General features: G+C 59.2%; 1 protein-coding gene across 1 annotated transcript in view; it reads left to right on the top strand.

The window, feature by feature from the left end:
• LOC119101578 (casein kinase I) overlaps positions 1–15,785 on the top strand; it is a 61,437-nt gene that overhangs the window by 5,473 nt on the left and 40,179 nt on the right. Inside the window, exons 3-5 of the mRNA XM_037224926.1 lie at positions 8,389–8,540; positions 14,315–14,429; positions 14,796–14,915. Of these exons, the coding sequence (XP_037080821.1) occupies positions 8,389–8,540; positions 14,315–14,429; positions 14,796–14,915 (387 nt within the window). The remainder of the gene's footprint in view (positions 1–8,388; positions 8,541–14,314; positions 14,430–14,795; positions 14,916–15,785) is intronic.

Here is a 15,785-nt window from a genome sequence, read left to right as displayed (position 1 = left end):
GGCTGTCGGTGATGCACGTATATCTGTGATCGCTGGCCAGCAATCCTAATTATTTGTTTTGATCGGTCTCGGCGTTTTTGGCCGATGCTCAGCTTCATGCTCAGTCATTGCGTTGCTGGGGTGCTGTTCAGTCGTGATTGTCTGCAGTCTGTTTTCCATGACTGTGCCCACCACCGCACCTGACGCGGTGGACGACCACCACGCGAGGTCTGGTTGACAAACCGGCTGGCGGCCCCGCTTTAGACAGATTGGGCGCGGTGCGGCCGCTTTCAGCCGCTTTAGCGGGTAGAGATCACTGCTGTGATGAGCCTCAGCCATTAGTGACATGTTGTCATCGGTATCGATACAGCATTTTGCGCGGCGTCGTCTGTTTTGCTCGGCGGTTCATCTGGAGCTCCAGTTTGGCGGCGGCTGGGCCATTGCCCGCGTCATTGGTAGACGGCGGGGCACGCAACAGCCGGCCCGGACGCGGTCGGCAGTCGCGGTCCTCCGTGCTTCCCTTGCCGACTCCCTGCCTCCCCATTTTCCGCCCTCACTGCCCTCCCCTTATCGTCTTCTGATTGCCGCCCGCCAGTCTCGCCGCTGCCTCCCTCGCCATCTTCCCCTCGCCACTTCCCTCTCTCGTTCCGCCTCCCTCGCTGACTTCCTCCCTCGCCTCCCTCGCCTCCCTCGCCCGCTAGCTTCCTCCCTCGCCCTCCCCCCCCCCGCCTCCCTCGCCTACCTCTCTCACTGTCTGCCTCCTTGGCTGTTGGCTTGGACGAGAGGTCGCCCAGCTGGCGGAGGAGGAGTGATGATTATGTAGACTTGGTTCACTTGGTCATTTGTCTTTTAATCGCTCTCCTGGACAAACTCAACCCCCGGCCACACCCGGCCGTCCATTTCTCCAGTCTGCAGCCACTGCGGCCCGCACAAGCGACCTCAGCCAGGTCACGTGGTCAGTGCCCGTAGGCATAAATACAGCCGGCCGCGCTGGTTAACCGCTGACTGGGCTGACTGAAAGCCGGCCCCGGAACCCATTATCAATAGCCTACTACAGCTGATTATGCTGTAGACAATGCGTTGGACAAGAAGTATTATATTTCTCGGAATATTTTTCAGTCTACCAGTATTTGCAGGCCCGGCGAGATAACCCACATGCTGTGGCGTGTGAGACCGCAATATCAACAACGCGCAACGTGGTCCGCAGCAAGCATTTATCTTGCGCCATTTTGTATGTGTTCCTGGGAAGGAAATGCCTGCAGGTCAAGGTCGATAATCATAGGCCGTTGCGTCAGACCGCGTTGTTCAGAAGCATGCACTCCTATATATGCGCTGACAGTGAACTGTAGCTGCGATCATAATGTTACGCCTCAAGCTGCGCACGACTCGAAAATGGGAGTCGCCCGGCTGACCGGGGTACATTCACTGCTACTGGCTCCGACACATTCGTTTGTCAGCTGGCTCGCACCATTGCCCGGCGGTGTCCTATTCCACCCCGGCATGGCGGAACCACCGGCCGGCGAGACGGCGGTGGTTAGCCGACGCCCACAACTAATCAGAGCGGTGACGTCCTATTCCACCCCAGCATGGCGGAACCACCGACCGGCGAGACGGCGGTGGTTAGGCGACGCCCACAACTAATCAGAGCGGTGACCGGCCGGCGAGACGAAGGTGGTTAGCCGACGCCCACAACTAATCAGAGCGGTGACGTCCTATTCCGCCCCGGCATGGCGGAACCACCGGCCGGCGAAACGTCGGTGGTTAGGCGACGCCCACAACTAATCAGAGCGCTGACCGGCCGGAGAGACGACGGTGGTTAGCCGACGCCCGCAACTATTCAGAGCAGTGACCGGCCGGTGAGACGACGGTGGTTAGCCGACGCCCACAACTAATCAGAGCGTTGACCGGCCGGCGAGACGACGGTGGTTAGCCGACGCCCACAACTAATCAGAGCGTTGACCGGCCGGCGAGACGACGGTGGTTAGCCGACGCCCGCAACTAATCAGAGCGTTGACGTCATATTCTACCCCGGTGTGGCAGAACCACCGGCTGGCTAGACGGCGGTGGTCGGATGTTTTTCGAGGCCCTTGTCGCCAGAAAAAAACGTCAGAGCAGCGCCGTCTGCTGACTCATCAGCACTGCTGGCGTGCGGAGCATCAGCATTGTTTTGCGGTGTTGACTCTTACCCCGTTGTGGCAAAACCATTGGTAAAGAGAATTCAGAGCTCTTTCCATAAGATAACCTGTATTTTCTAAATCATGCCTTTGAAATCTGTTGATGAGGTCAGAGCTCAGACGGCCACAGCACTGTTGAAATCGGAGGCTGGCGACACTGCTGCGGTACCGGTACTACTTTGCACTGCGGTACTGCTGGTGACAGTGCCCCAATATTAGGCGTCCTGAGTGGCAGGGCTGTCCAAATCTTTTAATGCTATAGCACCCTGGCTTGGGGCTCGCTGTGCCCCTGGGCCCTTAAGACCACATTGTGTCATCATTTGTGGGCGTTGGCTGACGCCGACAACTATTCAGAGCGGTGACGTCATTGTCTGTCGCGGAGTGACGGGGGCATCGGTCTGTGCAGCCGGCGGGATATGACGTCATCGTTTCAGCCTGCGCCGCCCGACTGCTGTAAGGCAGACGTGCTGGTGTGCGGGCCAAACAGCTGACGTGGGCCGTCGGCGACAAAGGCCTGATGGAAGCACAACAGGAGCGCCTTGAACACTACTACACATCCTGATGAGCATGCCGCCTATGCTGGGAGCAGATCGGGGAGGCCCTACCGCTTCTGCGGATCGGCATGACTTGTGATGTGACTCGAAGGTTCCGGTGTTGCTCTGCAGGTCATGAGGGCGCCATGCAATCGGCACGTCTGCGACACTGCTGGTGCCGGGACGGGGCTGAGATCAGAGGGTGTCCGTCAGCCGGGACTTTTGCGGCGCTGCTGGTGCCGGGACGGGGCTGAGATCAGAGGGTGTCCGTCAGCCGGGACTTTTGCGGCGCTGCTGGTGCCGGGACGGGGCTGAGATCAGAGGGTGTCCGTCAGCCGGGACTTGTGCGGCGCTGCTGGTGCCGGGACGAGGGCGTCCGTCAGCCGGGACTTGTGCGGTGCTGCTGGTGCCGGGACGGGGCTGAGATCAGAGGGTGTCCGTCAGCCGGGACTTGTGCGGCGCTGCTGGTGCTGGGACGGGGCTGAGATCAGAGGGTGTCCGTCAGCCGGGACTTGTGCGGCGCTGCTGGTGATGGATGGCTGCGGCCCGAGAGTGGCTGGCAGCCGGTGGCTCGGCGGCTGTGATGCCGAGCGGTGGCGGCGGCGGCGGCGGCCCGGCTGGCCATGACTCAGGCCCGGTTCAAGGCTGGCCGTGTGTACGCCGGCGGACGGGCGGCGGCCGGCCAGTCCGGCCGCCAGTCCCAGTTTTCCGGCCCGGCCCGGGACATGTTGCCACTTGCCCCGAGCAGCGGGCTGGGCGGCAGGCGGCGTCAGCAGCCGACTGCGCCTGGCTTGTGCTTCTCTGTGATGTCCCGAAACGGCCTGATTTGACTGGAAAATCACTGAAGGTGGTAATGTTCCCCGCTGTTGCCTCCGGGTCGGGCTCGCATTTGCCCTTGCTACATGGATGATATTTACCAATCACGTTAGTATCGTAACTTCAAACAGTCAGTTATATTACAAATGGTGACGGGAGACGTAATATCCGTCATGCCTTAAAGCTTTAGTCATTCATTCACGTTGAAAGTGCGCTTTGTCCAATTACACTGTGCATCAGTTGTTATCGCTCAGATATCCTACAAGGCGGTCGCGGGCAATGCTGGGGTGCTGATTCCATAAATCACGTTGTTTTTTCTATCAAGCTCAGTTAAAAAACGTCAAGCATTACTGTCGTCAGGTGTATCCCTGCTTGTAGTAACTCGTGGTACTTTTTAGTGGAGGTAAAGTGTATGGTGGGGACAGCGGCAAGCAGAGAGCACAGCCGGTGTCCGGACGTTGTTGGAGCAGAGCCCCAGAGCGGCCGCCACTCAGCGGCAAGCAGAGAGCACAGCCGGTGTCCGGGCGTTGTTGGAGCAGAGCCCCAGAGCGGCCGCCACTCAGCGGCAAGCAGAGAGCGCAGCCGGTGTCCGGACGTTGTTGGAGCAGAGCCCCAGAGCGGCCGCCACTCAGCGGCAAGCAGAGAGCACAGCCGGTGTCCTGACGTTGGTGGAGCAGAGCCCCAGAGCGGCCGTCACTCAGCGGCAAGCAGAGAGCGCAGCCGGTGTCCTGACCGGACGTTGGTAGGAGCAGAGCCCCAGAGCGGCCGCCACTCAGCGGCAAGCAGAGAGCACAGCCGGTGTCCTGACGTTGGTGGAGCAGAGCCCCAGAGCGGCCGCCCACTCAGCGGCAAGCAGAGAGCACGCCGGTGTCCTGACGTTGGTGGAGCAGAGCCCCAGAGCGGCCGTCATCAGCGCGCTGCTCGCTCGCTTTGGAATGAAGCTCGGTGGTCCTCAATCAGCCATGATTTCTCAGGTTGCCATGTAGCGGCCGGCCAAGTGCCGACGTTCGGGACGTGTTCCCGTGACTCACTCCCGGAGGATTCGGGCCAGTCCGCGGCAGCTCTCGCCGGCTTCCTGTCCGTCCCCAACGACTTCCGGTGCCATCCCCGTCGCTTTCCGGCCAGTGGCCGGCCGCCGCCGGCTCCGGTCGGCGGCGCCGCCGGCGGTGTGGCGCTACCGGCCGGAGCTGGGCACGGGGCGCTGGTCGGGGGAGCTGGCGCGCTGGCCAGCCGCCCGGGGCGCGAGCGAGCGCCGCGCCGCCCTGCCCTGCCACGGCGGCGCCCGGCGCCTAACGGCCGCCTCCAGCGCCGGCGGCGGCCGCCGGTCAGCAGGGTCGTACTCCGGGAGTCAGCTGTCCGGTTCACCTCGGGCGGCACGATAGGCACGCTCCGGTGCCCCCTGTCCTGATGCTGGCCGAGCTGCCCCCTGTCCGAAGGGGTCTGTCATTTAGTGTTTTGCTGCCGACCGGTCTGCGGCCTAGTCGGAAGCGCAGAGGTGGCACGCCGAAGCGTGCCGTCTGCGCACGCTTTCATCCGCTTGTCTCGTCTGCCATCCACTGGCGGTGTTGCCGTTGTGACGCCTGTGGGAGCGGCGTCTGTCGCGCTGGCCGGGCGGCTCGGCTGACGCCGGGCAGCGATGTGACCCCAAACACAGCGCCGATGTAGAGCGCCGCACCGCCCATCGCTTGACCTCCATCTGCTCATGCGTCCCTCAACGGAACGTCCCGGACGGTGTAACGAACGTCCCTGAACTGCCCCACTCGCGCCCGGGCGCCGTGGGGCTCAACCGTCGTTGTCTGACAGGCCTCATGGCGCGCTGCAGTTCAGGCGGGGGTTGTTTTCTGGGAGACGCGTCGACAAGGGCCGTGGCGCCGATCGGCCGGGGCGGTTTCGTGCGCGACTGGGTCGCCCGGCAAGCGTCAGGTGTGCGGGCGCTGATGCGCGGACCGTGGCGGGCGCGCGCGTGCGGTGCTTGCCGCTGCGGGTCGTGAGACACTGACCCCGGGCCAGGCGGGCGGCCGCCGGCTGGAGAGCGCCGCCGTGATGTTGACCGCACTGCGCTATCTCGCACACGGCTGGCGTGCGTTGCTGACCGCACCGTGTCATCTCCTACACGGCTGGGGTGCGTTACTCGTGGGGTGGACATCTGCGTTGACGACTGGGTCTGTACGTTGGCTGTGGTCAGCGGCTAGTGGGAGATCTGACCCCGGCCGGCAGGTCTAACGTTAGAGGACGGTCTGGCTGTGGTCAACGGCTGGTGGGAGATCTGGCCGCGGCCGGCAGGTCTAACGCTGGCGGACGGTCTGGCGGGCCGTTGGAGCGCCAGCTATCGCCGCTGGGTGCCGGTGCGGTGTGGTGACGGGCGCCGCCTGCATGTTGGGCTCTGTGCCGCCGGCTGCAGCAGGGGGGGGGGGGGGGATGAGGATCAACCCGGCCCAGCTCCACTTTCGCCCCGCCACCGACCGGCTGACACAGATCGGCACGGCCCCCACTTCCGGGCGGCGGTGGCGGCGCGTCCGTCCGTCGCCGACGCCCAGCAAGGCGCCATTTGGAGCCGTGTCAAGATGCGTCGGCACTCATCGATCTGGAGGTGGCCGCTGGCGGGTCTGCCACACGCTGCCTGAACAACAGTGAGCGCCACGGACTGACAACGAGGACGACACAATAATTTGGTTACGTTATGCAGCCTTTGTTGGGTTGAGGGAAGTTGCTAAATATCCATGTTCTGTTCTGTATTCCACTTAAGGTATTGCAGATTCTCCTCATTTGAACGCCTCGCCACTTTAAAACCGGTTCTGTATTCGGTGTTGTTGCCAACCGGGTAGACCCGTTGAGCCACCTGATCTGCATATGCAGCCTGCGTGAACGGGCTAGGGATGACTGAAGCCACTGAAGCCACTATCCCGCTGGTTCGAGTCTGCGTCGACCACTACGGGGAGGCCGTGGGGCCACGCCGGGACGCGAGGGCTGCCGGACAGCCGACGCGTCCTTCGCCCGTGGGGACGGCACAGGGCCACACGTGCCAGTGCGCCGGCGCCGGCCGCTGCTGGCGACGGCCTCTGGTCAGCCGGCGCTCGCGCCGCTCTCCCGCCGCCAGCGGCTGGTGTCGCCAGCGGCCGCCGGGCGGGTTAGGGCGGCGCGGCACGGCACAGTCAGGTCGCAGCCGCCAGGCGGGTCAGGGTGGCGCCGCTCGGCGCGGTCAGGCCGCGGCCGCCGGGTGGTCAGGCCGCGGCCGCCAGGGGTCAGGGCGGCGCCGCTCGGCGCGGTCAGGCCGCGGCCGCCGGGTGGGTCAGGGCGGCGCCGCTTGGTGCGGTCAGGCCGCGGCCGCCGGGTGGGTCAGGGCGGCGCCGCTCGGCGCGGTCAGGCCGCGGCCGCCACCACCGCCGCCGGTCCGGTATTTCTGGACATCGACCGCGCCAGCCGGCGTCGACGTGTCGTTTGGGTCGCACGGCTCAAACGCGACGGGCCGCTGCGGACGCCACTCGTCCCGACGGCGCCGGGTGCGGGACGGCGGCAGCAGCTGACGACACGCTCCGTCCGGAACGGACGCCGCTGTCGCCGGGCCGCCGCCGCTGGCCGGGGGTCGATGCCAGCGGCGGTTTGATCCCGGCTGATCGCGGCTGGCGGCTGCCGGACCAGCCCTGCGCTATCGGTCGTCCCCAGCTCAATCACGGCACACAATCAGCCGCTGACGGCGGACGCGTCACGTGACCGCGCCGCCTGGTCACGTGACGGCCGGGTATCGGCTGCGGCGCCGGAGCAGGTGCCGGAGCCGGACGAGCCTCGCTGGCCTACCAGCGGCGGTGACGAGCGCGAGCGAGGCGTGGCCGGGCGCAACATCTACTGTCACCGCTCCCTGAAACAGAATCGTCCTCCCCGAGCGGGGAGCGGTAGTGGGCCGAGGGGAGGGGTGAGCAGCGCTGCGGCGTGCCACGGCTGGCCGCTGCGGTGTGGTCAGCCGGGCTGTCGCTGGGACGGCCGGGCTGGGGACGTCCTCCTGATACCTGCCCTGCCGTCTCGCTGACGGGCGGCGGGCCGTCAGCAGGCGGCGGCTGCTCAGCAGGTCAGGAGGGAGCCGGCCCGGCCGGCGTGTAATGCTCACGGGGCGAGGGCGAGAGGGCGGCCCGACCGCGATCAATGGTGATCAGACGGCACAGGCGTGCACTCATCGGCCGGCCGCCCGGCATCGATTCAACCTCCGACGCCAGCCGACTGGCGCACAGCCGCCAGCGGATGTTGTGCCGGGTTAGTGTGACGTTTGTCCCGTGTGTCTCGCCCGCCGTGTGTTTGCCCGTGGGTTGAGGCTGGCAGGTGACGGCGGCTGGCGGCCTGACCCGACCCGCTGCTCCACAGACGGCGTGCCCAAGGTGTACTACTTCGGCCCGTGCGGGCGCTACAACGCCCTGGTTATGGAGCTGCTGGGCCCCAGTCTGGAAGACCTGTTTGACCTTTGTGACCGGAAGTTCTCCCTTAAAACCGTGTTGTTGATAGCTGTGCAATTAGTAAGTACAGCTGGCTAGCTCGGCTGGCTGGCTCGGCTGGCTCGCTCGGCCGGCCGCTGCCCGTGCGCGCCTGACCCGCTCGTCGGCTGGCTAGCTCGGCTGGCTCGCTCGGCCGGCCGCTGTCCGTGCGTGCCGTCCGCTGGCCGTCTGCTCGTTGGCTAGCTTGCGTGGCCGTGCCGTGTCGTGCCGTCGGAGCCGAGCACAGGAAGTGGCGCTCGAGCGCAGCCTGCGCCGCCGCCGCCGGGCTGGGGCGCGCCGGGCGGCGGTCGCCGGCGCCCGGCCGCATGTGTGTCGCTTTCGTGGCATGTCACTGACGCCGGTCCCTCCGTTCTCTGTCTGTTTTGGTGCACCGGCACGGCTCTGCCTGCGACGCTGCACCCGTAGAAGGCATACCAGAGGTCTATTACTATGGTATGTGCAATAGCAAGTACCGCGCGCTAACCCTGGAGCTGCTCGGACCCAGCCTAGAAGACGTGTTTGACATTTGTAACCGGCGCTTCTCACTTAAAACTGTGCTCAGCATAGCTGTCCAGCTAGTAAGTATGATTTTATTTTGTTGTAGTCCAAGTGCACGCTTCGTAGCTGCAGATGCTTGCGCTGCTATGTTTGCTGCCAGTGAGGTTATCGCCGAGCCGGACCACTAACCACTAAGTCGGTCCCGAGTCACCATTAACTGTCATCTCGGCCGCGTGGTGGAAGTGACGTGGAGAGTCGTGCTGGGAGGGAGAGGGGTAGCAGTCCCCTGGCGATGCCCTCTGCTGGCAGTGGCGGGCTTACGCAATGGGACGCAACCTTGGCGTCACCGCCGTCACTTGCTGCTGCACAGGAGAGCCCTTACAACCCAGGAGTAGACTGGTGGCGTGTTCAGCTCAGTGGGCCTCACCGCACAGCGCCGCCGGCCACGGCGCGGGCAGCGTGTGTGGGGGCGGGGGCTGGCCGCGCCTCCCGTCTGCCGGTGCACCGGCTGTCGGGGCGGCGGGAGGTAGCGGTTGGGAGATCCTGAGACCGCAATTATCGCCTGCACACAGTTCTCCCACGAGTACTACAAATATGCTGTGTAATGCGATACTCAACGCTTGAAAGAATATTGCGCATTGCGTTGAGATGCAGTGCAACACGGGCGGAGGCGTGGGCTCCATCGGGGGTGAGGGACACGCCAGGCAGGGATACGCTGGGTATAGTGGCATCTCCAATGTAACACATGCATCGCGAGGTCTGCCGAGTCTGGTCACGCTCTTCACGGGGTCATCGGCGACTCTGGTTTTCCGACTCCCTGCTACTGGCTCAGTGGGTGTAACGCCGCCAGATCTGCTGACACGGCCGGTTCAGCTGAATTGGAGTTTGTTGTTGTGTTAACTTGGTAGCCTTCGAAAGGCAACTTGTAGGTGAATGGGTTTTCCAACAGCGAAAGCTCTGTGTGTGTATTTTTAAAGATAATTTTGCGCTATTTTGAGGAGGGCAGAGGGTATTTGTTCCAGGCAAAGCTATTTAATAGATGGTGGGATAGTTATGTGGGTGAAGATTCATGGGACAAGATTTTGAAGCAACCAAAACGCGCTGTTCCGATCCTGATACAGACTGGACAGCGCGTTTGTCTTCTAGTTAGCCATTGTTGCTGCAGACACCGAATCAGGTACTCAAGCCTACTGCGTCTGCCGCTCGCTGTTCAGACGATCTGATGCTTGAACCACTTAACCTATCGGATGAACATCATATCCACTTCGGTTATTCTCTGTAGCTCAAACCATTTGATTCACCATTTGTCAGACATTTAGAGGAATTCAGAGTTTCTATGATCTGTAACGAACTTGAAGCTCGAGGACGACACCTGCAGCATGGGGCGAAGGTCGAGAACGGAGAGCGGTGCGGCGCTGTACGGCGAAGCTGTTGATGCGCAGTTCACATCGGAATCCTGAGACCGTCAGCTGCGAAGTCATGAGCCGTCGAGCCGTTGTATCATGAACAGGATGTTTTGGATTGGTGCTTTATGGAGAGGATGTGGTCTTGAAGCGTGTAACCTTGACTCGTAAGTTTGTTTTTTAAGTGAAAGGCATGCTAGCTCTGGCGCGGGCAGGTTTTAGATGTCTATATATATATATATATATATATATATATATATATATATATATATACACACACACGAGTCTCATCTTGCTGGACCCTGCCAGTTTGTTTTTCCTTCTGTTACGATGGCCAGTGACAGCCTCGAGTTTATGCGTAATCGCCCAGATACATAGCTAATGGTTTCAAGATGGAAAACTGACTGTCCAAAACCACTTCAGAACATGATGCGCCGAGCTACGTCATTGCATTGGAAAACTGCGAGGCGTTTTTGAAAACGTGCACAGAAAGGCACAAGTAGCGTTCACCGTGAAGCAACATTTGGTTGGGGTATTGGTAAGCGTATGCCGGTTGTGATTGGGATGCTCCAATCTGCCACCGATCGCCAAAGATATGCCACGAGTAGGTAGCGAGGCACTATAGCGAGTTCTGACGCGATCCAGAACATTCGTATGACCTGTCCGTCAGTCATGGGGCTGCGCTCTACTGACAGACGACATGTGTCTGGATGTTTTTGGACGGTGTCAAGAGCAAACAACCAGTCAATTCCACTGTTTAGTCGCACGCGGGGTGGCGCTGCACTCGCGAAACACGAGGGCTGCAACCCCCCGGAGGCCCGCACAGTTGACACAACCGCCCCGGAGACTTGCACAGTAGACACAACCGCCCCGGAGGCCCGCACAGTAGACACGATCGCCCCGGAGACTTGCACAGTAGACACAACCGCCCCGGAGGCCCGCACAGTTGACACGATCGCCCCGGAGGCCCGCACAGTAGACACAACCGCTCCGGAGGCCCGCACAGTAGACACAACCCCCCAGAGACTTGCGCAGTAGACACAACCGCCCCGGAGACTTGCGCAGTAGACACAACCGCCCCGGAGACTTGCGCAGTAGACACAACCGCCCCGGAGGCCCGCACAGTAGACACAACCGCTCCGGAGGCCCGCACAGTAGACACAATCGCTCCGGAGGCCCGCACAGTAGACACAACCGCTCCGGAGGCCCGCACATTGGACACGTATGACGCTGTCTGGCGGTGTCGACGCCATGTCATGTCTTTCATGTATGTTGAATGTTTATGGTGAATGTTACCCATGCTTACAATATGATCAAGGCTCACCTAGATAAAAACGTCATTGGTATTGTCGGTGCAATGTTTCACTTTTTCCAGAAACACGTTCAGACATACACTAGATTGGAATCTAATGTGAAACGATAACATCACATAACATGTGAAATGTCCCAATAATAACACAGTATCAGTCAAGTCAACCATGTAACTTGCAGATTTCTTTGCATTGCTAGTATATGAGTTTTAAGCCAGTTAAAGCCATGCTATGAAATCAAACTATATTTACACCTATCTGCGAGAATGTTTTATTGAATATATATTATTCCCGATTGAATATATATATACCCCGAGAATGTTTTATTGAATAATATATATATATATATATATATGTATGTGCGTATATACACATTTGTATTATCTTGTTGCGAACGTCGATGGCATTTGCATGCACATTGCCGTAAACTAGGCGACTTAATGCGGCCCATCAGATCCACATCTTAGAAGATGATCAACGCCACGTCATATCCACGTCGGCTGTGACGAACAGTGGTTATATGCAATACGTTATCAATATCTATATACTATGCTTGCTGTATGTACGTATGTATCCCTTGTCTACCCGGCCATTTGCGCCATGCCGTGTCCGGTCTCCATGTCCTGCCTTGTATGCGCGGGTAGTGTCCAACATGGCCGCAAAGCGTGCCTCTTCAGAACATTTGCACCTTTTGTTACAGCGTACTGCGCAGTGGTCGTTGCCTCGTCGCTGTGGTGCTCTGTGTCGGGTCAATACGTCTGGATGTGGTGCTTTCCCAAATTCAGCCGCACTACCTAACACCGCGGCCACACGCTTCCTTCCTCGGCTGCCGCTACTGCGTGGCAGCGAGCTCCGGGAACAACGATCAATGCCTAAAGTTCAACGGGGAAACTCGGCCTCCGGCACTCAACCACCAGCTGCAGTGTCAAACGATCTGTTGAACTGGTGAACTGTTGTCTGTTGAACACGACCCGTCGGCCCCTGGGGCGCATCAAGTGCGCATTGCAGGGGTCACGGGACTGCGTCCGCAGTGCGTCTGTGTTGGGTCACGATTCCTGTAGCGGGAATCACATTTTGCTGATGGAAATGACCGTGCCAGTAATTCCTGTCGATAAGACGTGCCTAGTGATTCGGATTCCCTTCGGCTGAGAGAAAACGTAGCCTTTGAACTGTACTATGCGATTGCACCTCATCATTCAAACGTTACCCTAGGCATTTGGGAATATCAGTAACGGCAACTTATAGAGCTATGACAATCTTGCAAAGGCAAGAGGATGACTGGTGGTATTTGAGAAAGCTATGTGGGAACTACGACAAACCTTTTCATCTAACCATCCCCAAGCGTGATAATACTCCGTGGGTGTGCGATGAAGAGGGGTAGCGGTCCATTGGGCGGTCAGAAGCTGTCAACGCCGAAAACAAAATGGGAGAAAGCACCGCCTTTTAATACTTTTGTGGTTGTAAAACCAAAAGGTATGGATCTTGTTTCTGAAACGCAACGCAGTTCTATGCATCTGTCAGCTATTAATGAGTCTGAGCACTATTACAGCTTCCTCGCCGTTCATGAAATAGACGACTTCATGAACTTTTTGATTTTGATTGATTTGAACATGAACATGATTTCATTCACGAATTTGGCAATGGGCGGCCTCGGAGCGTAGGCATTTCTCAGGACTTGTCTCGGGGAAAATAAACACTTAACACGCGCTAGAGTGGGCGTCGATTTGTCCCTCCCCCGAATAAATTTTCGGAATAACTTCCGAACGACGCGGCTTATCCGCACCAAACTTTTTAGATGTGCCTTCTAAGGTCGCCGATGGCAGGTGGTCACAGGTCATGGTTGTCAGCGAAGGCAATTCCAAGGAAATTGTGCAATATGTTGCGACAGCGAGGTGTAAGGCAAAGCTGTACAGCCTGGAGATGGATTCTTAAGCGATTAAAAATTGCATTCAGGATTGCGATTCATTCCATTCGACTTGGATTAGATGTGAAGGTCAGGCCATTGCCTAAACCAAACTGCGTTTTACTGAAAAGTTTGCTTTATGCGATGGTTTTTGATGCTCATTTCAATATTTTCACAGGGACGTCAGCAGACATGTTTTTTGGACTTCATTAACGTCAGAGCAATTCATTGACCTAAAATGATCCCATTCAAACTTTTGTTCTGGGGAACATGCTGCCTTGCGTAGGCCTTCGCGCTGGTTCAAATTCAAACATCAAAACAATATCAAAGGGTTTTCGTCATTTTGAACGGAGGGTCAAAGAAGATCACTGACCTGATATTAATATAAGTGACCTTTTGCTCAGAAGAGGCATCTAGATCACTGTTGGTTGCGTGAGGAGGTCTGCGGCCACTTCGGACACTGATCTGCAGTTTGACCTTATTTGACCTTCTTTGACCTGCATATCATGACCTAGGAACTTCAAAATGTGGCATTAGTGAGTTTACATGCAGGGCTTACCTACTCTGAGAATTTGGTGTTCAGCTCTCTTTTTCTGATATTTCAGGGGGGGGGGGGGTAGTTGACCCCCACCCGAGCGCGTCGCATTCAACCGGCCGCCGGGACGCGTGCTTATCAAAGCTATTGTCCAACACAAAAATACGCACCCCTTCACTTAATAGGGGTGCGTTTTGAGTGAAGTTAATCAGTTTGAGTGAATTGTCTATTATACTTAGCGGTTAGTGTTAAAGTAGCATATTTTATGATAGTAAAAACAACATGTCCATATTCAAGAAAAAACCGCACACGGGCTGGACGGCAGCCCCGCCCCCGCCCCGACATCGGCAGACGCACGCGCTGCCAGCCCGCTCGGCTGTCACTAGACCGCTCCCGAACACCGCATGTGGTGGCTGGGCACGCTGCTTGCCGTGTAGAAGGTGTGTCTGCATGTCTTTCCCTTCTGTGAACGATCGCATCCGGTGTTTGTTGTCAGTGATTCAGCGGAAGTCCCGATACAAGCGATTGCTAAGTTATCGGATTATTTTTCCGCATGTTTTTCTGGTTTTGCAAAGCGTGTCGCTTAAATTTCAATGTGAGCAGCACTGTTGGGTGTTTGACGGGCTTTCCCACATGAAAGGTCCATTCTTGCTCGTATGTTTTTGCCCTGTTCGACTAACCATCGTCGTTCAACGTGTTTCAGTTACATAGGATAGAATTTGTCCACTCCAAACACCTCATATACCGAGACGTGAAGCCCGAGAACTTCCTCATAGGCCGGAGCTCAAACAGAAAAGACAAGGTCATCCACATCATAGGTATGTGATGCCAGGCAGCCCTAGCGGCGGCACCGCCTTCGGCTCCATCGGACGCTGTACGTCATACATGCGTCAGGCGTCCCCGTCCGATGTCATCCGCCCTTGCTCGCCGGACCACGGGCGTCAGCTCGTCCGCCGTGTGACGTCACCCGTCCGAGGTGTGACGTCAGCTCGTCCGCCGTGTGACATCATTCGTCCGAAGTGTGTTGAAACTACGGGAGCCGGCCGCCGGCCTGTCGTCGCCGGCGAGACGGTGCGCCGTCTGTCAACGCGGTGCGCGCCGCTGCTGTGTTGCGCCTGACGGGCGTGGGCGCGCGGCCACGCTCTGCGGCGTGGCGCTCCGTCACCAGGTGGCGCTGCCGGCAGATTTCGGCCTGGCCAAGGAGTACATCGATCCGGAGACGAACCGCCACATCCCGTACCGGGAGAACAAGAGTCTGACCGGCACGGCGCGCTACATGAGCATCAACACGCACCTGGGCAGGGGTGAGCCAGCGGCGCGCGCGCGCGCGGGCGCCAACGTCGTGCGACGTCACTGGATGTGGGGCCGTGGGCGTTCAGGGGATGGTCAGAGCCCTGCCACGTCGGCGGGCTCAGGTAGCCGTGCCTAGTGAACGCGGGTCCCGTGGCTGAGTCCGCCCCGCAAAGGCAGGACCGAGTGCTGACAGGCGGTGGGCGAGGGAGGTCCGGTCACTCGATAAAAGTATCGGAGCCAGGGGACCATCACACGCCGATAGTCAGTCACCACTTGTGGTGTAGCAGCGTTTAAGGCAGGCTCACGTGCGGCTAGATTTGTGTGTTTACCTGGGTGATTCATGGTGGGTCAACGGATTGATTTGTGTAAGCGTCTGGCTGATTGAAAGAATGGGAGCACACTGCACTTGGTATTTGTGGAATCCAGTTCGTCTCTCAGAGTAAGCGCAAACGTTCACCATGTACGTTGGAACCTCCAAAGAATATTGCAATGCTATGTTTGTTATCTTCTGTGCCTGGATTTAATTTTTCTCTTTGCTTCGCACTCCTGGAATGGGGCGTTCAGCTCAGCTCGTCCCCCGATCTCGTGAGCTTACGGCCGGCAGCCGGTGGCGAACCATGCTCACAGCCACGTGTGGCCCGGCCCGAGCCGCCGCCGGCCGTGTTCCAATGCTCGGTATGCCCTGCTGGAATAGGCCAGCTCGTATCGACCGTCGGTACGGGCCGGCAAGTGGGCCCGGCCGGTACCTTATGGGACGCGACGCCAGCCGCCGCCGCCGCCGCCGCCGCCGCCGCCGCCGCCGCCGCCGCCGCCGCAAAACCAGGACGGCAGCCGGCCCAGACAACGCCGCTGCTGTCTCGCGCCCGCGCTGGGCTCAGGCC

Source organism: Pollicipes pollicipes, unplaced genomic scaffold (genome assembly GCF_011947565.3).
Source record: "Pollicipes pollicipes isolate AB1234 unplaced genomic scaffold, Ppol_2.1 Scaffold_4881;HRSCAF=5763_pilon_pilon_pilon, whole genome shotgun sequence".
Lineage (NCBI taxonomy): Eukaryota > Metazoa > Arthropoda > Thecostraca > Pollicipedomorpha > Pollicipedidae > Pollicipes > Pollicipes pollicipes.
This window is presented reverse-complemented; position numbering and strand designations above follow the sequence as displayed.